Source organism: Pipistrellus kuhlii, unplaced genomic scaffold (assembly GCF_014108245.1).
Source record: "Pipistrellus kuhlii isolate mPipKuh1 unplaced genomic scaffold, mPipKuh1.p scaffold_m20_p_70, whole genome shotgun sequence".
Taxonomy (NCBI): Eukaryota; Metazoa; Chordata; class Mammalia; order Chiroptera; family Vespertilionidae; genus Pipistrellus; species Pipistrellus kuhlii.
This window is the reverse complement of record NW_023425574.1, coordinates 745,068-768,333: the sequence shown is the minus strand read 5'-3', so window position 1 is coordinate 768,333 and position 23,266 is coordinate 745,068. Positions and strand designations below refer to the sequence as shown.

Here is a 23,266-nt window from a genome sequence, read left to right as displayed (position 1 = left end):
GGTTGACACTGTATCCACTGAGCAACACCGGTTTCGGCTCCATGAATTTTTATTTATCTCTTTTAAATATATATGTTATTTATTTTTTACAGAGAGGAAGAGAGGGATAGAGTTAGAAACATCTATGAGGGAGGAACATTGACCAGCTGCCTCCTGCACGCCCCCTACTAGGGATGTGCCCACAACCAAGGTACACGCCCTTGACCGGAATTGAACCTGGGACCCTTCATCCCACAGGCCGACACTCTATCCACTGTCGGCCCATTCATTTTTAAAAGGCGAAAGATTTATGCGATCTGAAGAGAAACCAGAGCATGGCCCATTCCTTTTCAGAGTGAGTGGGAGGGAGGGCTAGAGAGAGAGATGAAGACGGAGACATCGATTTCAGACACATGGTTTGCCTCCCCCACGTCCACTGTGTCCTGGGATAGAACCTGCAACCCAGGAACATGCCCTTGACCGGAAATCTTACCCACGACCCTCAGCTGCAAGGACAGATGCTCTAAACATGGAGCAACAACCTCCAGGGTTCCAATTCAGTTTACTACATGTGCTTGCCCGGGAAGTCTTGCTGACTCTCAGCCACCATTCACAGCGTTTCGCTGCTGAACAGCCCTTCACGCTGGTTCACCTGTTGCTGTTGCTCCACCGGAAGGTGAGCTTGGAGAGCCAGCGGCCCCCTCTCCGCTGTCATTTCACCCGAAACAGAGTCTGCACTCGGTTCATTCAACACTGTTTTCGAGGGCGTAACGCCTGCGGCCGCCCAGCGCGAGCCCCGCCTACTTCGCGGGTCCCGCCCACCGCGCATGTCCCCCCCCCCACTTCCTGGGTCCCGCCCACCGCTCAGGTCCATCCCATAGTGGGTCCCGCCCATCGCGCATGTCCCGCCCCACTTCCTGGGTCCCGCCCACCGCTCAGGTCCAGCCCATAGCGGGTCCCGCCCACCGCGCAGGTCCCGCCCACCGCGCTGCCGGCACTGCAGGCTCTGTGTGGAGGAGGAGGAGGAGGAGGAGGGAGGAGGAGGAGGAGGAGCTGCAGGAGCGGATCCTCCGCGGACTCCTGCTGCGTAGGTTCCGGCGTAAGCGCCTGCAGCGCATGGCGGTGAGCGGTGAGGAGAGGAGGCGTGGGTGGCGGGGCCCCGGTCCGTGGGTTGCCCCGGCGTGAGCCTCTTGCTGTCTCCTTTTCTCCAGGCCCTCGGACATCCTGCCCGGGAGACGCCGGCGGCCCCCGCCCCAGGTACCGCCCGCGCCACGCAGCCCCTGGTTCCTCCGTCCGCCCCCCCCACCCATCCACTGTCGGTTTCACCCCGTCTGTCCCTGTTCAGGACAAGCCGTGCGCAGTGACGCCACAGGATCATCCGTGCGCGGTGATGTCCCAGGACACCCCGCGCGCATTGACGACACCTCCAGGGGGCGTCCCGTAGGCGGTGATGGCGACGCGGCCTCCAAAAAGCAAAACAAGAAGAAAAGTCGGAAAGGGGCCTCGGTGTCGAATGGACCCGGGAAGGCCTGCGAGAAGCCGTCCCCAGAGCCCTCTCCGAGCCCGGAAGCCCAGGCAAGGCCGAGTGCATCCTGGGTGCGGGTCCCCGGGGTTTGCGGGGTTGGGGAGGGCTGGGAGGGCGGCGGGGCCTCTCACCACCGCCGCCTCTGCCTCAGGCGGAGCAGCTGGCCCGTGAGCTGGCCTGGTGCGTGGAGCAGCTTGAACTCGGCCTCCGGATGCAGAGCCCCAGCCCGAAGCAGAGTGAGCGCTTTGGGAAGGATGGGGAGGCGGATTGGCAGGCCGGGCCTGCAGGGGCTGTCTGGGGCTGGGCGTGCGGCTTCTGTGTGGGAGATGAGGACATGCGGTGAGGATGGAGGAGGCCTCCAGTCCTGCGTTCTCACCTGCAGAAGAGCAGGCTGTCGTGGCCATCCGGACCCTGCGCAGCGGGAGAACCCCTCTGCCCCGCAAGAGGCAGCTGATGCGCTCCTTGTTCGGGGATTACCGGGCGCAGATGGAAGCGGAGCGGCGTCAAGCCCTGCGGGCACTCCAGACCGGTGAGGAGCCGGAAGGGCCGATCCTGCTAAAAGCCTAGGAGCCAAAGGAAGAATCCCAGAGCAGCAGGGCTGCCTAGGGGAGGCCTGTGCCTCCGGACACAGAACTCAGGCCTCTGGGGGCGGTGAGGGTGGAGAGACTCTGTGCTCCGCGGCGGGGGGTGGTGTGAGATCTACACTGTGACTTTGAGACAGGAATCCGTTCACTGACACAAAGTGCTTATGTTCGAACGGGACCCGTGGGTATGAGCTGCTGTTACCGGCTGACACTCTTCCCTCTCCCACAGCAGCCCGTTCAGCCCACGTGCAGCCTGTGGGTGAGGCCGCCAGGAAGAGGAGCAGAAGGGTCTGCAGGCCCCGCCTGGAAAGGGGACCTAAGGCCACCCCGGACGTTCCAGAGGAAGAGTTTAGGTTCAATTTCTTTTAGCCTCTCCTCCTCTCCTGACCTGCCCCCTCCCCCCAGGGTTGAGGGGTTTGCCAGGAGTGCACTTAGAGGGATGTGGGGTTGGTCCGTCCCTGGACAGTCAGTTCACCTGGTGCCATGGCTGCTGGGCAGATGTGAGGCCAGCATATTGAATACTGTCTGACCAGCACAGGCCCCATCGGTAGGTTTTCAGATCAGTGGTTCCTGCTGCTAGAAGACAGAAGGCCATTTAAAATGCCGAAACCCGTCTGGCTCAGTGGATAGGGCATCGGCTGGCATACTGTAACGTCCCGGGTTCGATTCTGGTTGGGGCACATTTCCAGTGGTGGGTGTGCAAGAGGCAGCTGATCGATGTTTCTAACTCTCCCTTCTCTGTAAAAAAAAAAATCAATAAAATATATATATATTTTTAAAAAAGGCTTCTTCAGTACACAAGGGTCAGCATGTGGCAGGAACATCTTGCTCAGTTTTCAGGGTTAGACTGTGGCTAACGGTGAGGGGGAAGTATCATAATCGCACATTCGTGCTCACTTAGGAAAGGCATGCTGTTACACAGGATGGTCCTTAAGGAAAGAAAAATCTGTCCAAAAAAAAATAAAGAAAAAAATAAATAAAAAACTGTACAAACAAAACAATAAAAATGGGTGACAGAGTGGGAATTGCCTGTGTTAGACGAAGCTCGGGTGAGGCCACGTCGTACACTCAGTCCTGGTTCCTATCGCGCTCAGTCCTCTGTGGTCTTCCTGGGGGCAGGGTGCCATGCAAGCAACCTTTGTTCCTGGAGACCAGGCCAGAGCCCTAGGGCTTGTGCTGTCCCAAGCTAGGCTTTGCAGTTTCTCAGTCAGTGGTTTCAATGCTGTCTCTGATGGTGTCTCTCCGATGTGCATCCCATACTCCGTAGGCACCTAGAACCCACCAGCCTAGTCAGCAGGAGGCAGAGGAATTGGTGTCTCTTTCGGGAGGACCCTGTCCTGGGGCCGCCTGGCAGTTGCTGCAGCGTCACAGGCTGGGAGTGAGGGTTTGGAGAGCAGAGTCCTTTCCGAAGGACCCGGAGCTTCCAGTGCCTGGTCAGTTTGCCTCCGATTCTCAAGGAAATGTTCTTTTGGTCTCTGTTTTGGAGCTTTGACTGCAGAAGAGACCATTCAAACCACCTATGCCTTCTGGCTGGTGTGGCTCCGTGGTTGATCTTCGACCTCTGATCCAAGAGATCCTGTGGTTCCAATTCCGGTCATGGCACATGTCCGGTGTGGGCTGCATCCCCAGGGTGGGGCGTGCAGGAGGCAGCCGATGGAAGGTTTTCTCTAATCACTGGTGTTTCTCTCTCCCTCCCTCTCCCTTCCCCTCTGAGATTCATAACATATTAAAAAAAAAAAAAACTTTCTAAAAGTCCGGTAAGCAAAATGGCAAGTGCACATATGCGGATATATATGCTATTTGATACCTATGCTCTTTTGAATAAACAATCTTCAAAGCTTCATGTCATATCTTCTGAAGGCGTTAACATCATAGATATATATATGTATATTTTTAAAATATATCTTATTGATTTTTGTACAGAGAGGAAAGGAGAGAGATAGTTAGAAACATCGATGATAGAGTCATCGATCAGCTGCCTCTCGCACACCCCCTACTGGGGATATGCCCACAACCAAGGTACATGCCCTTGACAGGAATCGAACCCGTGACCCTTCAGTCCCAAAGCCGACGCTCTGTCCATTGAGCCAAACCGGTCTCAGCAACGTCACAGATATTTTAACACTTAAAAAAATGTCGAGTTTAATGCCAAAAAGAAGAGCATTTGCAAGAAGTTTGGTTTTTTTTTTGTTTTTTTTTTTTTCATTTGCAAGAAGTTTAAGGTAATTACTAATAACTCCTATCTATGGGGAAAAAATTCCGTTACTAATCGATATACCTGGTAACACCACTTTTGTGATGGTATGTCGCCTTCTTGTGGACATCTCTGGAATTGCGTCATTTGTTTACACCTTTTTTTTTCTTTTTCTTTGTTTTCAAGCCACCCCAAAGCAAAAGTACAGTAAAGTGACAAGTATAGCACGGAGAAGTTCCTTCACGAGTAATCTGACGTTACCCATGTGATGCCCTGTGACCCCGCAAATAATTTTTTTTCCGCCCGATTACCAGGGGCAATTTCCTATAAACCAGGTCCTTCTGCACAACCATCAGCATCGGGTGTCCACGCTGATGCCTGTCTGCTGTCCATTTCTGTGACGGATTGCAATGTGGCCTGTTGTCCCAGAAATGCCCTTGGCAGGCGGCCAGAGACCCCGCTGACACCCGCTTCCCGTGAGAGACGCCCTTTGCATTGAGTGCTTTCACACTTTGCTGAAGCGGCAGATACTAATGTCGGGAATCAGGGACCCTGCAGGCTGCAGAGACGCCCCCCAGAACGCACCCAGAACCCGGGACGGAGCCAAGGCGCCCCTACCCCAAACCTGAAGAGATAGGGATCTGGGGCGACCCCCTCCACAGGGGTGGATCAAACCCACGTAAATGCAATGTGAATGCTAAGTTAATGCGGTGTTAATCCTGAGTTAACAGAGTTAGCCCACAGCCAAGGAGTCTTTATCTCCCGGGCACAGCGATTCCACCTGGCTGCGCCTGGGCAGTGTGGCTCAGTGGTTGAGCTTTGACCTATGAACCTGGAGGTCTCATATCTGATTCCTGGTTCCATGCCCAGGTTGGGGCCTCCATGCCTGATGTGGAGGTGCAGGAGGCAGCCGATTCTCACCGTGGGTGCATATCCCTGTGGCTGAAATCCATGAAAACATGTTATTTTCTTTTAGAGAGAAACGCAGTGGCAGCTGTGCCAGCTTGCAGGGCTGCGGGTGGGGACGGCCTGTCAGGTGAGGTGGCAGCGGCAGGATGCCTGGAAAGAGGCACTTGAGGAGGCAGAGGAATTATTGTCTCTCTCAGGAGGACCCTGTCCTGGGGCCACCTGACAGTGGCTGGTAATTTTGGCTCCAATTCTCAAGTAAATGTTCTTGTCTCTCTTCTCTGGAGCTTTGACAGCACAGGAGACCATGCAAACCACTGATGACCTCTGGCCTGTGTGGCTCTGTGGTTGAGCTTCAACCTATGAACCAGGAGGTCGTGCGGTTCCATTCCCAGTCAGGGCACATGCCAGGTTGTGGGCTCCATCCCCAGAGTGGGACGTGCAGGAGGTAGTCGATGGGAGGTTTTCTGTAATCATTGGTGTTTCTCTCTCTCTCCCTTCCTCTCCCTTCCCCTCTGAAATCCATAACATATTAAAAAGAACAAAGAAAAACAATTTTTAAAAAATATATTGTATTGTTTTTTAACAGAGAGGAAGGGAGAGAGATAGAGAGCTAGAAATGTTGACTAGAGAGAAACATCGACCAGCTTCCCCCTGCACACCCCCCACCGGGGATGTGTCCGCAACCAAGGTACATGCCCTTGACCGGAATCGAACCCGTGACCTTCCTTCCAGTCTGCAGACCCACGCTCTACCACTGCGCCAAACCGCTTTCGGCAAAAAACAACTTTTTTTTTTTTTTTTAAGAATATCTGGTTTATTTGGAAAAATTCATAATAAAAACTGTAACTGCTTATCCTGCAATTTACAAAATAATAATTGGATATATTAAATGAATTGGTTTTCATTATGTAAGTACAAATGGTAAAAAAATAATAACCCATGTGATATATCATATATTTCCCATTCAGAGATATCTCTGAATTCACCTGTTGCATGCTTTATACCAGATATTTTAAATCAGTTTACCAAAGAAGACCATGTTTTTTACTATCTTTAAGTTTTTACTCACAGTTACAATCTATCAGAAGCTGTGTCTATGTGGGCAGAGCCTGCTCAACTGAGATGAGAAATTCAAGTCATTTCTTCTCCCGAGGTTGTTTTAATGTTTCTTCTGTGATAGGAAGGGCCTTCCTAATGTTTTGCTACACAACCTAAGCATATCTGTCAGTCACAATGACTTAGACCCAGCCCATCTTTCAATGCAATTTACTCTGGTCTTTAACATATAGACACAAAACAGTACAGATTAACATATCATTTTTACCAAACCCTACCCCTAGAAACCACATTTAAAGAGAAAATTTCATCTTAGCATTTCCTTGCATAGAAGACCTTACTACTGCAACAGGCTTTGGCCATGAAAGAATACTGTCCTACATGACCTATCAAGTTAATGTGAATCTTAGAGAGAAAAATAAATCTATTACTTAGCATATAAATTAGAAATTCTCACAAATGATATGCATTCAGTAAACTCTTTTGCCTTCCTTAACTAGCAGGAGGCTGGGAAAATATTTATCTTCTACATTTCTTTTAGAAGATTTGGTCCCTGACAATTTTTCTAAAAAAGTATATTTTATTGATTTTTCACAGAGAGGAAGAGAGAGGGATAGAGAGCTAGAAATATCGATGAGAGAGAATCATCGATCAGCTGCCTCCTGCACACCTCACACTGGGGATGTGCCCACAACCAAGGCACACGCCCCTGCCCGGAATCAAACCGGGGACCCTTCCATCCACTGAGCCAAACCAGTCCTGGCAGATTACTTAAATCTTTTTAAGCCTTCTTATTTTTTACCTTATAAAATGGTAAGTTTCATATTTGTATTCTTTTACAAATGCAGTATAAATTGTATGGACAGACTTTTACGACAGTTTCCTGCCCGGGTGCGGTACCGCTGCCGAGGGCTCTGGCTGCCGTGTGTGGACCTTTGGTCCCCGCTGGCGGTGCCCTTGCTGTCCGGGGGCGGTGGGGAGCGGGTGGCCTCGGCCTTCGGGGCTGGGATGAGCCACGCTCTCGGTGGAGGCAGTAGAGCCGAGCTGGAGCCATGGCCAGTACTGTGGTCGCAGTTGGATTGACCATTGCTGCTGCAGGATTTGCAGGCCGTTATGTTTTGCAAGCCATGAAGCATATGGAGCCTCAAGTAAAACAAGTTTTTCAAAATCTGCCTTCAGTGGTTGCTATTACAGAGGTGGGTTTGAACCCAAAATGACAAAACGAGAAGCAGCATTAATATTAGGTGTAAGCCCTACTGCCAATAAAGGAAAAATAAGAGATGCTCACCGACGAATTATGCTGTTAAATCACCCAGACAAGGGAGGATCTCCTTACATAGCAGCCAAAATCAATGAAGCTAAAGATTTACTAGACGGTCAAGCTAAAAAATGAAGTAAATGTATGGTGAATTTTAAGTTGTTAGTCACTTATATAAAAACAGCTTTTTGTAATAAAATGTCCTAAAGCTACACATTTTAAAAAATGATTTAGCACAAACTAAGTCAAAGCCTTGGTATAAGTTTCTTATTTAAATTTGAAGGTTCTAGCTTAAGCCGGTTTGGCTCAGTGGTAGAGCGTCGGTCTGTGGACTGAAAGTTCCCGTGTTCGATTCCGGTCGAGGGCATGTACATTGGTTGTGGGCACATCCCAGGTAGGGGGTGTGCAAGAAGCCGCTGGTCGATGTTTCTCTCTCATCGATGTTTGTAGCTCTCTATCTCTCTCTCCCTTCCTCTCTATAAAAAATCAATAAAATATATTAAAAAAAATTGAAGGTTGTAAATCAAATTATAGAATATTTGGAAATTAATGCTCAATAATATGGACACATACCATTTGAATAGAAGTAGTGTCTTGTCATTAATCATTTAGTAAATAATTTGCTATTTACTTCAAGGCAAAGTGAACATGAAAGTCTGCTCTCAAGGAACCCCAATCTGATGAGACCCATACACTAGTAATTAAAATGCAATATGGTCCATATTACGATGGAATTAATACAGGTTGTTATAGTAGTTAGGAGGAAAGATTGTCAAGGTACAGAGAGCTGGTTCAGTTGCTTAAGACTGTGAATTTAAAAGTAAGTCTAGCCACAACTCTGACTTTAAAAAATTCATGTCATGTATATCACAGAATTCAGATTTCATACATTAAAATCTTGATAAAAGAGGAATATGTCGTTTCTAATAAAGAAAATATTTACAGTGTAAAAAAAAATAAAAAAAATAAATTGTATGGAAAGATAATAAGAATATATTGGCATAGTCCAGAAAATTCGTGAAAAGTAGTTACATTTTGTTTCACTCTATAATAATATATATATATATCGAATATGAAACTAGAACACCATTTAAGAAATATTTTTTCGCACATTATTGTAGTGCTTTGCGTAGTCTAATGACATGAACAGTACCCTGCTTCCCTGCCTGCCAAATAGGTTCAAAGTATTCTGGGAAAAAGTTTCTTCTGGATTCCAGCCCAGCGGAAGGAATCTGCCCTGCCCTAGGCAGAGGAGTAGAAGTATCAGGGCTTGGCCTTGCCCAGAAGGTCGTCTTCATAGTTGGGGAGGCAGCAGAAGAAGGAGCAGCAGATCAGGATGATCGTGGCCGCCCACCCAAAGCCGTATGTCCAGTTATAGATGTATTTGACGGCGTGGTTGAGATGAAGGGTGAAGGTCTGGGTGTACTTAACGGGGTAAATCACCAGGGAGATGATCTGGAACACAGCCGCCAGGGCCAGGATGACTCTCAGGAAGACGAGCATCTGGGGTCCGCAGAGGGCGAAAAGGAGAGGATGAAGCAGATGCACAGGATTATGAAGCCGCAGAAGAGCGTGGCCTCGGCGGCCCTTCCCCACGAGTATTTGATGAGGCTCTGGCAGCCATCCGCCGCGGACCCGCTGCCGCCGCCCTCGTGGAAGCATCGCCACCACAGCGAGGACGTCTGGATGTGGTCACTGGACTGCAGCCAGCCGCGGCCGGCCAGCGCGATGATGTCGAAGGCGATGGCGCTGAGCAGAAGCAGTGGCAGGATCCAGCGGGCGCGCTCGCAGGCCAGGCCGCGCCGCAGCGCAGCATCGAAAAACAACTTTCTTTAAGCCCAGTGAGCAAAATGGCAAGTGCACATACGCGGATATATATGCTATTTGATTTGTTACCTATGCTATTTTGAATAAACAATCTTCAAAGCTTCATGTCATATTTTCTTAAGGCGGTAACATCATAGATATTTTAATGCCTGAAAATGTCGAGTTTAATGCCAAAAAGAAGAGCATTTTCGGGAAGTTTCAGTTCATTACTAATAACTCCATCTATGGGGAAAAATCCCATTATTAACCAAAATACCTGGTAACACCACTTTTGTGGTGTTATGTCGCCGTCTTGTGGACATCTCTGGAATTGCGTCGTTTGTTTACCCCTTTTTTTTTTATTGTCCGTCCCAAAGGAAAACTACAGTTTTTGTGACCAGAATAGCACAGAGACGTGTCTTCACGAGCAATCTTAAATTACCCGTGTGATGCCCTGTTACCCCAGAAATATTATAATTTTTTTTCTCCCACACACCTTGGGCCATTTCCTACAAACCAGGGTCTTCTCCTGCACAACCATCAGCATCGGGGTGATGCGTGTCTGTTGTCCAGTCTTCTGACAGGATTGCAATGTGTCCTCATGTCTCAGGAATGCCCTCGGCTGGCGGCCAGAGACCTCGCTGACAACTCCTTCCAGTGAGAGGCGCCCTTTGCATTGAGTCTTCACCTCTCCCGGTCCCTCTCGTGGAACCTGTCATAGACTCCAGCGCTTTCACACTTTGCTGAAGCGGCAGATACTAATGTCGGGAATCAGGGACCCTGCAGGCTACAGAGACACCCCCCCGGAACGCAATCTGAACCAGGGACGGAGCCAAGGCGCCCCGGACCTATGAAGCATAAGAGAGGGATCTGGGGCGACCCCCTCCGCAGGGGTGGATCAAACTCATGCAAATGCAATGTGAACTGAACGCTAAGTTAATGCGGTGTTAACCCTGAGTTAACAGAGTTAACAGCCCACAGCCAAGGAGTCTTTATCTCCCGGGCACAGCGATTCCACCTGGCTGCGCCTGGGCAGTGTGGCTCAGTGGTTGAGCTTTGACCTATGAACCTGGAGGTCTCATATCTGATTCCTGGTTCCATGCCCAGGTTGGGGCCTCCATGCCTGATGTGGAGGTGCAGGAGGCAGCCGATTCTCACCGTGGGTGCATATCCATGTGTCTGAAATCCATGAAAACATGTTATTTTCTTTTAGAGAGAAACGCAGTGGCAGCTGTGCCAGCTTGCAGGGCTGCGGGTGGGGACGGCCTGTCAGGTGAGGTGGCAGCGGCAGGATGCCTGGGAGGAGGCACTTGAGGAGGCAGAGGAAATAGTGTCTCTCTTGGGAGTACCCTGTCCTCGGCCCACAGACCATGTCTGCAGGTTCACAGTCTGAGGGTGAGGGTTTGAGAGAATAGTCCCTCCCAAAGGAACTGGAGCCTCGAGTGCCTGGTAACTTTCAAGCAAACGTACCTTTGTCTCTGTATATTGGAGCTGTGACTACAGAGGAGACCATTAAAGCCACCGCTGCCCTCCGGCCGGCCCCTGTGGCCCAGTGGTTGAGTTTTGACCTATGAACCAGGAAGTCGTGCGGTTCCATTCCCGGTCAGGGCACATGCCAGTTTGTGGGCTCCTTGAGAGAGGCAATATAAGGGTAGCATATTATTTGTGAGTGTTGTTTATGTAGACACATGCCTTTTTTTTTTTTTTTAATGCAAATGTGTTCCAAAAAGATTGTGGTGAGTAGTTTGCTGTTGCAACATATTTTTATTTTATTTTTTAGAATTATTTTATTGATCTTTTACAGAGAGGAAGCTAGAGAGATAGATAACTGGAAACGTCTATGAGAGAGAAACATCGACCAGCCGCCTCCTGCACACCCCTTACCGGGGATGTGCCCACAACCAATGTACATGCCCCTGACCGGAATTGAACCTGGGACCCTTCAGTCCGCAGACCGATGCTCTACTGCTGAGCCAAACCGGTTTCAGCACAACATATTTTTTTTTAAAAATGTAATGGGAAGTTGTTTTCTTATTTGGTAAAGTAAGAAAGAGGATGAGAAATCTGCAATCCTTGTTGAGGGAGAGTTGGAATTTGTGATAATTCTTGCTGTGGGTTGTGCACCCCTTTTTCTTTGATGGCCGTCAAGGGGTTATCCGTAGGGTGTGTATGTCAGTTCCCTGTGAGATGACTGAGTGGCACCCTGAATGAGATTCCCCCCCCCCCCCGTCCTTTTTGAATTGAAGTGCGGAGTGTTGAGCTGTGGTAGTTGTAAGTTGATGGTGGGATGAGTGAGCAGCAGCGTGATGGTGGTGCTGTTGAGTTTTAAAGATGTGCCATCACAAGGCTTGCCTGTGAGGCTCCTTTAGTGTGAGTGAAGGTGTTGTCCTGTGGTGTCAGCAGCACGTGTGATGCCTAGACCTTTTAGTTGAATTTGTGTTTTTTTTTAAAGTGTGTTTGATGTGTCCTTTTCCGTCTGTGAAATATGGCAATGTAATCATTGGTGAATTTTGTGAATTGTGTGACATTGCAAGTCTAAAATGAGTAATTTTTTGAAATGAAGTGCTGCAGCCCGAGAAGTGATGCAACCTGAAGGTTCTTCTTTTTGTTTATTTTGTTGCACTCCGTTCTTTTTTAAAAATAATAATTTTTAAAGGAACTCTATCCTGGCATTGAAGTTATGTTTGTTGGAATTGAATGATGTAGAAGATGGGATGGAGGGAGGGAGGGAGGGAGGGAGGGAGGGAGGGAGGGAGAGAGAGAGAGAGAGAGAGAGAGAGAGAGAGAGAGAGAGAGAGAGAGAGAGAGATTTCTCTTTTCAACTTGCTCCCAGGAACCTCGGTGCGAGTCATGTCATCTGTGTCTATGGTGCTGAGAGGTGTCTTATTGTCAAGGCGTTTCCCGCGTTGGTCAGCAGGTGTCGCCAAGTCCTCGCCGATGACATTGTGCTGAGCGGCTTCTCGCTTTGAAGGCGTTTTCTCCGTTTGTCAGTAGATGTCGCCAAGTCCTTAGCGATGATACTTTTTTGTGTGCCTGTCCATAGTGCTGATAGGTGTCTGGTTGTGAAGGCGTTCCTTGCGTTGGTCATCAGGTGTCGCCAATTCGTCGCCGATGAGACATGTTTGTGTGTTGTTTTGCTGGGGAGTTTTCCTTGTGATGTGACGGGGCAATGTAGGCCTTTGTAGCGTGTGTTGTCAAGGGGGTATCCTTTGAGCGCCCCCAGGTGAGGTGACGTTCATGGCGAAGGTGTGTTGTTATTTGTGACGTCTCCTGAGGCGCGTGGTGACTCTGTGCGTTATTTATTTATTTATTTATTTATTTATTTATAGAAGTTGTGGTTGTGTGTAGCCAAGCGTTTTGGAATGTAGCCGAGTGTTCCTAAATGTTCTTCAGAGGCAGTTGTGAGGAGGTTTTATTTTTTATTTTAAATTTAAATGAAATAGTATGACGATGATTGTGATTTGTTGAGAAGATTGCATTGTTATGTGAAGAATGTTTCTTTTTTTGTGTGGAGTGAGTGTCGTGGATGGGAGTCGATGTCCCTGAGGCATGTGAGGAGGCCCCATTCCATTGTCTGAGGCCGTGTGGACCAGTGTCCCCACTTCCCCCCATATATGCCATTTTGAATTTTTTTTTAAAACAATATATTTTACTGATTTTTACAGAGAGGAAGAGAGAGGGATAGAGAGTTAGAAACATCGATGAGAGAGAATCATCGATCAGCTGCCTCTTACACACCCCCTATTGGGGATGCATCCGAAACCAAGGTACATGCCCTTGACCGCAATCGAACCCAGGACCTTTCAGTCCCCAGGCCGACGGTCTATCCACTGAGCTAAACCGATCCTGGCCATATTTGCCATTTTGAAGGCAGTCATCGGCAGGTGTTTGAGCCCCCTATGTGGAGTTCATGTTCCGGGGTATGTGTTGCCTGTAAGGTTTTCATGATGAAGTGGTGGTGTGCATTGTTCTTGCCGGCATCCCCCATGGGCAAATCCCCCTCCCCCAGGATGCAGTTTTAGTTTGCTTGATTCCTTGATGCCATGGAAGTGCGTTGATCACTGTTTTGTTGTGAAAAATCAGCTGTTATTTGTGTGTTGAGTTTTGGTTGTGTTTTCTTGTGGTTTGCAGGCCGTTTTCTCTGGCCTTAGGGAGGGCATTGGTGTTTGGCACAGTTGCAAACTGAAGTGAATTCTAGCGAATTCTAGCCCCCTGCCCCCCATAAGGCTGCAGTTGAATGCAAAGGTTAAAATGCAAAGGAGTTATTAGATGTCTAAATCCTGGGGTGGGTAATCTGTTCCCTGAGGATGAACCATTTGCATCTTGATCAGGCCATTGTTTTGCATGTGGGAGGACCTAGTTGTGAAAGGTGGTATTGAGTTTGAAGTTCCGTTTTTTGGTCCCCCTGCGGGCGCATCCCCGCCCTGGGATCTGAAGTGTTTTCTTTGTTGCTATGAATGGTGAGTGTTAAGTCGTCTGCAGCCCTCTAATTTTTTTTTTTTTGCAAAACAGCGCAGTTACTCCACCGCCCAGAATTGTGTGGTTGGGTTGGGTTTCTTTCACGTCCTGCACGTCTGTGTCCTTGTTTGAATGAAATTGTGTGAAATCAGGTGTTTCTTAGTGGTATTTTGTAGAGCACTATGTCCACGCATGGATATTGTTGTGCATCGTGGTTGCTGTGTGTTTGTTAAGTGTTATGCCCAGACTTCGTGATCCCCAAGGACCACCAGGGAGCCAAGTCCGATGCAATAAGCAAGAGAGCCTTCACCATGCTAGCATGTGCTCCCCCACTCATGCCGGCAGCATGGCGGAAGAGAGCGAATTTCTTCCGGTCCAGGGGTTTTGAGGGCTAGGGATAACTCCGCCCTACGGGGCGGAGTTGGGAGCTCATCCTCGCCCCGCCCTGCCCTTTCATTCCCCCCTTGTCTAATGTGCCTAGTCAAATCATTGACTCAGCAGCCTACTTCCTTTCAGCATAAACAACAAATACAGTTATCAAGACCCTTAGTACCACAGTTCCCATCAGTATTGTCCTCACTGAAGTCCAGTTCCCCTCCTGCAGGCATCAGTTCTCCTCCTGGCCTGTAGTTGCCAGGATCCAGGCCATGCAGGAGCTGGGAGTCATGTAGTCAGGTCTGGGTGCCATCTACTTCAACAGCAGTGGGCGTGCTCAGGATAACAGTGCAGCATCCCTTTGAGTCCTTGGGCAGCAAATTTCTTTACCCACATTGAGTTCCAGGGCTACAGGGTCTGCGGTGGGCACTGGCAGTGCACCTGGAACAAGCAAACTGCAGAGCCTGTAAGGACTTGAGCAAGGAAATGGTTACCATACATGATCCCCTCCCAAAAAGGGGAAACTTGTCCCAATAAGGGGTACACCTGGCCCTCAAGAGGGCAAAGGACAGGGGGTTGGTCCAATTTTCACCGAATCTAAGACACATTTAGTTAAACCCCCTTTTCAAGAGTCTCGCCTGTCCTAAGGCTAGAGCTATGAGATACCTTAGCTACCAAGGGGAGGGCTGTTATCTGATAGTGGGGTATACCTCAACCTAGTCTGAAGTGTCTATAAAAACTAGACCTTAATGCTGGTGGTTTAATCTCTGAAATCCACCTACCAATGCTCTCCTGGGGAGGTTCCCTGGGACCTGAATTCCCAGGGGGGATCCCCTTACCTTGCTTAGCATTTACCTGTGCACAGACAGTACTTCTAGCAACTCTGCCTCACAGAAGTTCAGAAGTCTTGGTGACACTTAACCTGGTGTCACCGGGCAACTCTGACCTAGAGCCTCTGGGACCAACAGTCTTGTCATCTGGAGGGTCCATCAACCATCTGGTCCTTCAGGGGCTTGCTTCTGGTCAGCCAATTCCTTCTGGCTGCAGTTGGTACCCCTCTTTTCTTTGTGGATGGCACAGTGTCTCCATCAAAGGGCCTGGATTAAGGCCAAAAATTCTGGAACTGTGCCCAAATGGTGTGGTCCAGGGTGACTACCACTGCCCCTGCATATCAGGTCCCATCCTGAACATAACTGCTCCCATCCGTGAACAGTACCTTGTCGTCTGTTACCTCTGTGCAGTCATGAATGGGTTCCATCATCATCATCTGGAAGCAGGCGGGCAGGGTTGATGGCCAGAGTTTTCTGAATCTGGACACAGGGCTGGTCCAGGAGAAAAGCCTGGCCCATCCAGGTTAGCTCCTGGTCCAGAGTCCACTTATCTGCCTCCTTCACCAACAATGCTGTGGCTGCCACAGGGTCCAGTCTCTTAGACAGATAGGCAACAGGTCTCTTCCAGGTACCTAGAGTCTGAGTGAGAACCCCTTTGGCAATGTCTCTTACCTCACTCACGTAGGAGTGGAAGGGCTCCGTGTCGTCCGGCAAGGCTAGGGCAGCTGCTGAGATGAGAGCCTTCTTTAGCTCCTCAAAGATCCGTTGTTCCACTTTGGACCAGTTCAACAGCTGCATTCCCCCAGTACGTGTTCCTTCCGAGGACCACAGTCCTTCTTGATGTCCAAGGAAAACAGGCAGTTTGTCCGGTGGCTTCCTGGGCTGATGTACGGGTCCTATTGGCTCTCTCAAGACTAAATAGGGTGCCCCCATGCCCATCAGGAAACTAACAGGCTTGCCTCTCCTAGCTAACCTGTCAGGACATACTCTTTATAATTTCTATAAAAATCTTATCTTCCAAAAATACATAACCATGCCTCAAATTTTAAAAGGCAAGGGAGGAGGGAGCAGGTCCAGTACCTGTTCCCAGGCCTCTAACAGCCACCTGAAATGTAAAATGCCACATTTTCCCTACAGATATAGATTTATCTACATTTCTAAGTCCCTCTACTCCCCACTGCAGAACATCGGTGAAAATTGTCCAAGCAGTCTCGGGGGGTTAATCATACAAATAATTGTTTTCACATTGTTTTAACACAATTCTAAATAAATTATAAACCTTTGTGATGAAGTCTACTTAAATCTATAAAGTAGATACACATGACTGAAACCAAAAATTATTCCCAAAGTTTAAACAAAATACAAGATGCAGGTACAAGCCCAAATTCAACAACAATGGCATATGAGAAAAGCAAAACAAAACAAATTAAATATAAAAGTTTCATATGTTACATTAAACATTACTTTAGAAAAACTGACTTTAAAAAAAATACTGCATCACTGACTTAAAATAATTTTTTTAAGTGTAAGCATTACATACTTTTTCATCTGACAAATGAGAATAAATCAATCCTTGAGATCTTTGATCATTACTGCTTATTCTTAACATATATAATACAGTTTAGCCTGCCATATTCTAGGCATCTAGTTACTGCAATTAACTTTTTCTAATTCAACTTATACTTTGAACTTTTAAAGCTGGCAAGTCAAATAAATTTGGCATTTCTTAGATTAATAACATTACATTTTTAATATATCCTACTTAGGGTAAAGTTTCAGCAACAGATCTAATCATACAGTTTTTTCAGATCTCAAAATTTTTTTCTGAAGTTCAAACAAAGCACTGAATAATCTCTTTGTAGGAGAGCTAATAGTCTTGCGCTCTCCGGCCTCCCCTAGACCTCTTCACACCAGAGGCAGTTTACTAGGATTTAAGACAATGTCAGAAAATCATAGGTCAATCACAATTCATACTTAAGTAGCTATATGACTCTGCTTAGCTGATACCAATGACAAGGAAGACTAACCATTGTGGGCTGCTTCACCACCAATTACCTGCCACTCCTGAATCTGGAGCAGCATACAAATGCAAATGAACACATTCTTTACCTGAAGACTCTCAGCCATTAACGGGTTCACCACCATTCACGTAAACTTGTTACCATTACCATCTAGTTTCCGCCTCATGGCGGGGAATTTCAAGAGCTGCTTACAATGACTTGGGAAACCAGTTTTAATTTATCTCCACCACTTTTAAAACTTATTCTGTACCCAGAAAAGTGTTTTTAAGCACAGCCCAAAACTATGCGCACTCGTTTTGAACTGGCCTTTTCTCTTTACTGAGTACAGAGATTTGCCCTTGAGCTCTTCTCCGGCACCTGATGTCTCCAGGGACCAATGTCTCTATGCTGGCCCAGGCCCCTATGGCCCAGGCCCCTGGGGTGAGGCTGCTTTGGCCACCCCAGCCACACTACTCAGGCAACCCCCGAGGAAAGCGCGGGTCGCCCCAGCGGCTTCCCGGCTCCACTTCCCAGGCAGCCAGCAAATTAACCCAGGTGCCTGCTCCCCGAGCGAGGCCACCACTGCCCAGCCGCGCTCCAACGCGCAGACTGAGCCCCGCGGGAGCCCCCCCTCCGACCCAACGCCGCCAGGGGGCCCCGAACCACCATGCCGGCCACACTTCGCCGGCTCCATCCTGGGGCACCATGTCTCCCACAGATACCAAACTCAGACCTGGGAAAGGTTCACTTTCCGCAGGTGAGGCAACAGCTCACGCCATTCCTCTCCTCATATGAGGGTCCCTCTCGGGCCCTCCCGGGAGGTCAGAACGTCTTCTGATCCTCCTGCCCGTAGCCTTCACGGTGCGTCCACCAGGCGTCTTCGGGCACCAATTCCATGAGGGGTTTTACGTCCCTCCAGAGCGCGCACACACCTACCGCGGCCAGTCAGACTCTCCGGATCGGGTTTTCCCTAATGGTCCCGGGGATCCCGGACGACGCCCCCATCTGTTATGCCCAGACTTCATGATCCCCAAGGACCACCAGGGAGCCAAGTCCGATGCAATAAGCAAGAGAGCCTTCACCATGCTAGCATGTGCTCCCCCACTCATGCCGGCAGCATGGCGGAAGAGAGCGAATTTCTTCCGGTCCAGGGGTTTTGAGGGCTAGGGATAACTCCGCCCTACGGGGCGGAGTTGGGAGCTCATCCTCGCCCCGCCCTGCCCTTTCATTAAGGTCGTGTCAAAGCTCCGTGTTATCTAGGACAGTGTTTTTCAACCTTTTTTGGGCAAAGGCACACTTGTTTCATGAATAAAATCACGAGGCACAGCACCATTAGAAAATGTTAAAAAATTTAACTCTGTGCTTATATTGACTATATATAAAGTAATTCTCTTGAATAGGAATCAAATAAACACAAAGAAAGTGTTTATAATTACTTTATTATGAAATATTAAGTAAACAAAATAGTGAAAAATTATAAAATTCTTGTCTTGTCTGCACCTACGGCACACCAGGCAACATCTCGAGGCACACTAGTGTGCCGCGGAACAGCGGTTGAAAAACGCTGATCTAGGAGGTGTGAGGAGAGACATTTATTGGGGCAGTAGGTCCGGTCCGCTGTGTGAGGGGATTTTTAAATTTTCTATTGAAGAAACAATGTCATGAGATTGTCTTATGTGGATGTTGGTATTTTTGGGCAATTTGTAGTTCCCATATGTTGTTGGTGGTCCTTACAGTTCTTGTGTCTCCGCCGTCGTCCCAGTGGGTTCATGGCTGTTTTTAAGGGGTCATTTGGATCATTTCCTTGTTTGTGTGTGTCCTTTTTTTAACTTTTGGTTCATGTTTAAATATTGATTCCTCAGGAAAGTATGTGTTGCCCCTTGAGGATGTTCTGAAAAGGCACTGAGTTGTGAAAAGTTTCCCCAGAATGTCCTGAATATCAGAGTGTGTGAGTGTTTTCCTCTATTTATGATTTTTCCTATGGACTCCTCCAAAGTATAATAAATTGTGCAAACCGGTTTGTCTGATTGTGTGGCTAGAGCGTCTGGCTGCAGAGTGAAAGGTTCCCGGTTCTTACCCGGTCAATGGCATGTACGTTTGTTGCTGTCATATTTTCCGTTGGGGGGTTGGTGGGCTTGAATGAGCAGCTGATTGATGTTTGCTTGTGATCCATGTTTCTAACTCTGTATCCCTGTCCCTTCCTTTTATTTATTTATTTTTACATATTTTATTAATTTTTCTTGCCCCCCTCCCTCCCTCCCAGACATCCTCTCCCTCCCCAGAGTTTTGTGTCCATTGTTTGTATTATACTTATATGCATGTATAGAAGTCCTTCGGTTGATCTATTATCTCCTCCAGATCTTCCTCCCCTCCCCACTGTTAATTGACAGTCTGCCTGTTGCTTTACTTTCTCTATATCTGTCTCTTGGTTCATTAGTTTATAATGATCTTTATCATCTTTCAATTAGTGAGGTCATGTAGTGTTTCTCCTTCATTGATTGGCTTATTTCACTCAGCATGATGTTCTCCAATTCCATCCAGGTTGCTGCAAATGATGATAATTCCTTCTTTTTTATGGCAGCATAGTATTCCATTGTGTAGATGTACCATAGTTTTTGGATCCAATCATCTGCTGACGGGCACCTAGGCTGTTTCCAAATTCTGGCTATTGTAGATTGTGCTGCTATGAACATAGGGGTGCAAATATCCTTTCTGATTGGTGTTTCTAGTTTCCCTGTCCCTTCCTTTAGATAAGAAAAAAAAAAAAAAAGAAGTCACCAACATATTCAATAAGAAACAAAGAGTGAGAAATTGTTTCTAGCTTTGGGTTTGATTGTTTTCCATGAGTGTAAGCATCAGTGAATGCGGAAGAAGCTTGAGGCATTTTTCCTGATAATGGGAGTGTTGCATGGTCATCAGGGCACTCCCAAGTCCTTGGTGGTTGTTTAGATTTTGAAGCTGGAAGTGCGTTGTTTTTATTTGAGAGGATAGGAAGTGGTGTAGGTTTGTTGTGAGGAAAATGATGTATTTGGTGGAGAAGGTGCGTGTTTGTGACGTGATTGTGTGTTTCTGACGTTAATAGTTGTGTTTTACATTTTCCTGAGGTGACTTTTTGTGGAATCCAGTTTTGTCTGATTTTGTGTGTTCCTTGTGGAGATGATTGAGATTTTTTTTTTTTTTTTTTTTGTCAAATGATTGTGTTTTGAGGTGGAGTTATGTTTTTGGAACATAACTGTGGTCTTATTTTTAAAATATATATTTTATTGATTTTTGTACAGAGTGGAAGGGAGAGAGATAGAGAGTTCGAAACATCAATGAGAGAGTCATCGATCAGCTGCCTATTGCACACCCCCTACTGGGGATATGCCCGCAACCAAGGTACATGCCCTTGACCGGAATTGAACCCGGAGCCCTTCAGTCCCCAAGCCGACGCTCTATCCAGGGGTGTCGAACTCAATCAGAGAAGGGGCCAAAATCTAAAATCCAGCCTAAATCGTGGGCCGAATGGTTTACTGAACAGTCATAAACTGACAATGTTAACCAGAAATGTGAATTTAAAATGAGTGGAACAATCTTTTCCTTAACAGTGCTGTTAACCAACTCACATGCTATCAAGCAAAACAGTAATATTGGTATCAAGCAAAACAGTAATATTGGAATGTACCTAAAATGCTCATTGTTTTGTTTTCTGGCTAGATGTCTGACACCATTTTCCCCGGATCAATGAGTCAATGTTCGGTTTTATTTTTTGGGCTGTAGCAACCCGCAAAACAGCATGGAGGTTGTCATCGGTAATGCGTTATCTGTGCTTGTTTTTGTTCAGATTCATTATTGAAAACATCTGTTCACAAAGATAGGTGCTCCCGAACATGGATAGAATACGGGCAGCATGAAGTCGGAGCTCTGGCATTGAGTCAGGGGGCAGTAGAGGGTAGAAGTCCTCAATTTCAACATCCTGAAACCTTGATTTCAGGCCACTGTCAGACTGAAGCTCTATTATCTCCATCTGAAGGTGATGGGGCACATTGTTGACATCAACTGTAAAAGGACTGGCAAAGATGTCAAAGACTGAGTGCTGTGTTCTAAAGTCAGAGAAGCGCTGCTCAAATTCACTTAGTAAAAGGCTAACTTTGGTAGCCAGCCGACTGCAAGGAAAAGTACCAGAAATAGTGGTTGAGATACTTAAACAAACAGGAAAGTGGGCAAGATTGTCCTGTTCCAGTTGGGACTTCCATAGTTGAAGTTTACGCTGGAATGTTGTGATCATGTCAGACATCTTCGTGATGACTTGTTTGCGTCCCTGCAGCTTCAGATTCAGTTGGGCGAGATGCTCGCATATGTCACACATCATAGCAAAATCACATAGCCAGGCGGGATCCGACAGTTCAGGCAAGGGCTTTCCTTTACTTTCCATGAAAAGAGCAATTTGTTCTCTGAGCTCAAAAAATCTTTTGAGGACTGCGCTCTTGCTCAGCCATCTTACTTCTGTGTGGTATGGCGCGTCTCCATGCTCTGCACCCACCTCCTGTAAAAACTGCTGGAACTGGCGATGATTCAGGCCACGTGCCCGTATAAAGTTAATAGTTTTAATGACTGTGGTCATTATGTCATTAATGTCCAGAACTTTTCCACACATAGCCTCTTGGTGGATAATGCAATGATAAGTAATCAAGGGTGTGTGGCAGTGACTTTTTTGTATTCTTTCCTTCATTAGTCCAACCAAGCCTTTCTTTTCTCCGAACATTGAAGGTGCGCCATCGGTAGTTAGCCCCACCAACTTTTCCCAGGGTAATTTAAAATTATTTATAGATTTCTCCACAGTCTCAAATATTGATATATCTCTACCAGTCGTCGTCCCATGCATGGCAGCTACATCCAAAAGTTCCTCAGTGACAGAGAGGTCGGTCTTCGTAGCACGTATAAAGATGGACAGCTGCGCTGTATCAGTGTTGTCTGTGCTTTCATCGATAGCAAGTGAAAAAGCGAGATAACTGCATGCCTGTTCGGCCAGCTGTGATGATAGATTTCCTGAGAGTTCTTGAACTCTATCTGCAATGGTGTTTCTTGACAAACTGACATTTTGAAAACTCTGTATCTGGTCTGGGCATACTTGCTCACACACTTTTAGCATGCATTGCTTCAAAAAGGCACCCTCTGAAAAACACCTTGAAGTACGTGCAATTTCTTCAGCCACTATAAAGCTTGCTTTCACTGCAGCATCATTTTTCGCTGTAGCCTTTGTAAACATTTGCTGCTGTGATTGTAGTTTGCCTTTTAGTTCTTTAACAATTTTATGCTTTTCTTCCAAAGTATATTTGCCATACTTAACATTATGTTTGGTGTCAAAATGACGACGTATATTGTACTCTTTCATCACCGACACTGTCTCATAACACAGTATACACACTGGTTTGCCCTCTCTAAGCACAAACATGTATCCATTTTCCCATTTGTCATTAAATTGTCTGCCTTCACTGTCAACTTTTCTTTTCCTGGACATTTTGGGATCAATATTGGCAGTAAAAGATGTAGTTTATTGGAAATCTGCGTTAGAAGGAAAAAGTTGAAAACGGCACAGGGATAGCTTGATTTGGCAGATGGAGTGGAGAAAAAAAAAGTCAGTCAATAAATGCCTGGCTGGGTACAGATAGCAGATTCTGTTGCGATTTTTATGCCTGCACTTTATGCCAGGAACTGGCAGCTTCTGCTGTGTATTTTTTATGCCCGCACACTCACTCTCTCCTCTGCTCTGCCACCCGCACAACCACATTGGATGCCGGACTATAGGTCACACCTCCTGAATCTCGAGTGACTTGTTATCTATGCGCATGTGTAATAGATAGCAAGTACGGTGGCCGGCAAGGCGGCCGGCGAGGCGGCCGGCGAGATCACAAGCCTCCTATGTCACCGCGCGTCATTGTGATGGAACGCAGTGGAGTGCAGTGATGACAGCGCGGTGAGGGCCACATTGCAAGGCCTGGCGGGCCGGATTTGGCCCGAGGGCCTTGTGTTTGACATGTGTGCTCTAGGGTTTGATTCCGGCTCAAGGGCATGTACCTTGGTTGCAGGATCGATCCCGGCCAAGCTAGAGGCAACCAGTCAATGTGTCTCTCTTATATCGATGTTTCTCTCTGTTTCTCCCCGTCCCTTCCACTCTCCCTAAAAGTCAATGAGTGGGTGTTAAATAAGTAAATAAAAAGGAGTGGTGTGATCTCTCTTGGTATAGGCACACAGTAGGCTGTTTTCCAATGAATTCTGTGATGTGAGGCTGTCTGCTGACCCAAGGCCTGTA

At 47.4% G+C, this 23,266-nt stretch overlaps 1 protein-coding gene and 2 pseudogenes across 1 annotated transcript; 2 read left to right on the top strand and 1 right to left on the bottom strand.

The window, feature by feature from the left end:
- The first annotated feature begins 978 nt into the window (after positions 1 to 978).
- On the top strand, positions 979 to 2,800 carry CUNH8orf33 (chromosome unknown C8orf33 homolog). The gene is made up of 6 exons (XM_045575849.1): positions 979 to 1,101; positions 1,191 to 1,236; positions 1,379 to 1,554; positions 1,656 to 1,740; positions 1,887 to 2,033; positions 2,318 to 2,800. The coding sequence occupies exons 1-6, from the start codon at positions 1,096 to 1,098 to the stop codon at positions 2,455 to 2,457; spliced, it is 600 nt and encodes a 199-aa protein (XP_045431805.1). The 5' UTR covers positions 979 to 1,095; the 3' UTR covers positions 2,458 to 2,800.
- A 4,381-nt stretch (positions 2,801 to 7,181) lies between these two features.
- Positions 7,182 to 7,749, top strand: LOC118710187 (annotated as a pseudogene).
- Positions 7,750 to 8,747: 998 nt separating this feature from the next.
- Positions 8,748 to 10,486, bottom strand: LOC118710119 (annotated as a pseudogene).
- Between the last annotated feature and the right edge of the window lie 12,780 nt (positions 10,487 to 23,266).

Bases quoted from the DNA above. Each gene is read 5' to 3' on its own strand.
- CUNH8orf33 (XM_045575849.1), top strand. The intron at 1,237-1,378 runs GTACCGCCCGCG...GTGATGTCCCAG, and splicing joins GCCGGCGGCCCCCGCCCCAG to GACACCCCGCGCGCATTGAC. The intron at 1,555-1,655 runs GCAAGGCCGAGT...CCTCTGCCTCAG, and splicing joins CTCCGAGCCCGGAAGCCCAG to GCGGAGCAGCTGGCCCGTGA.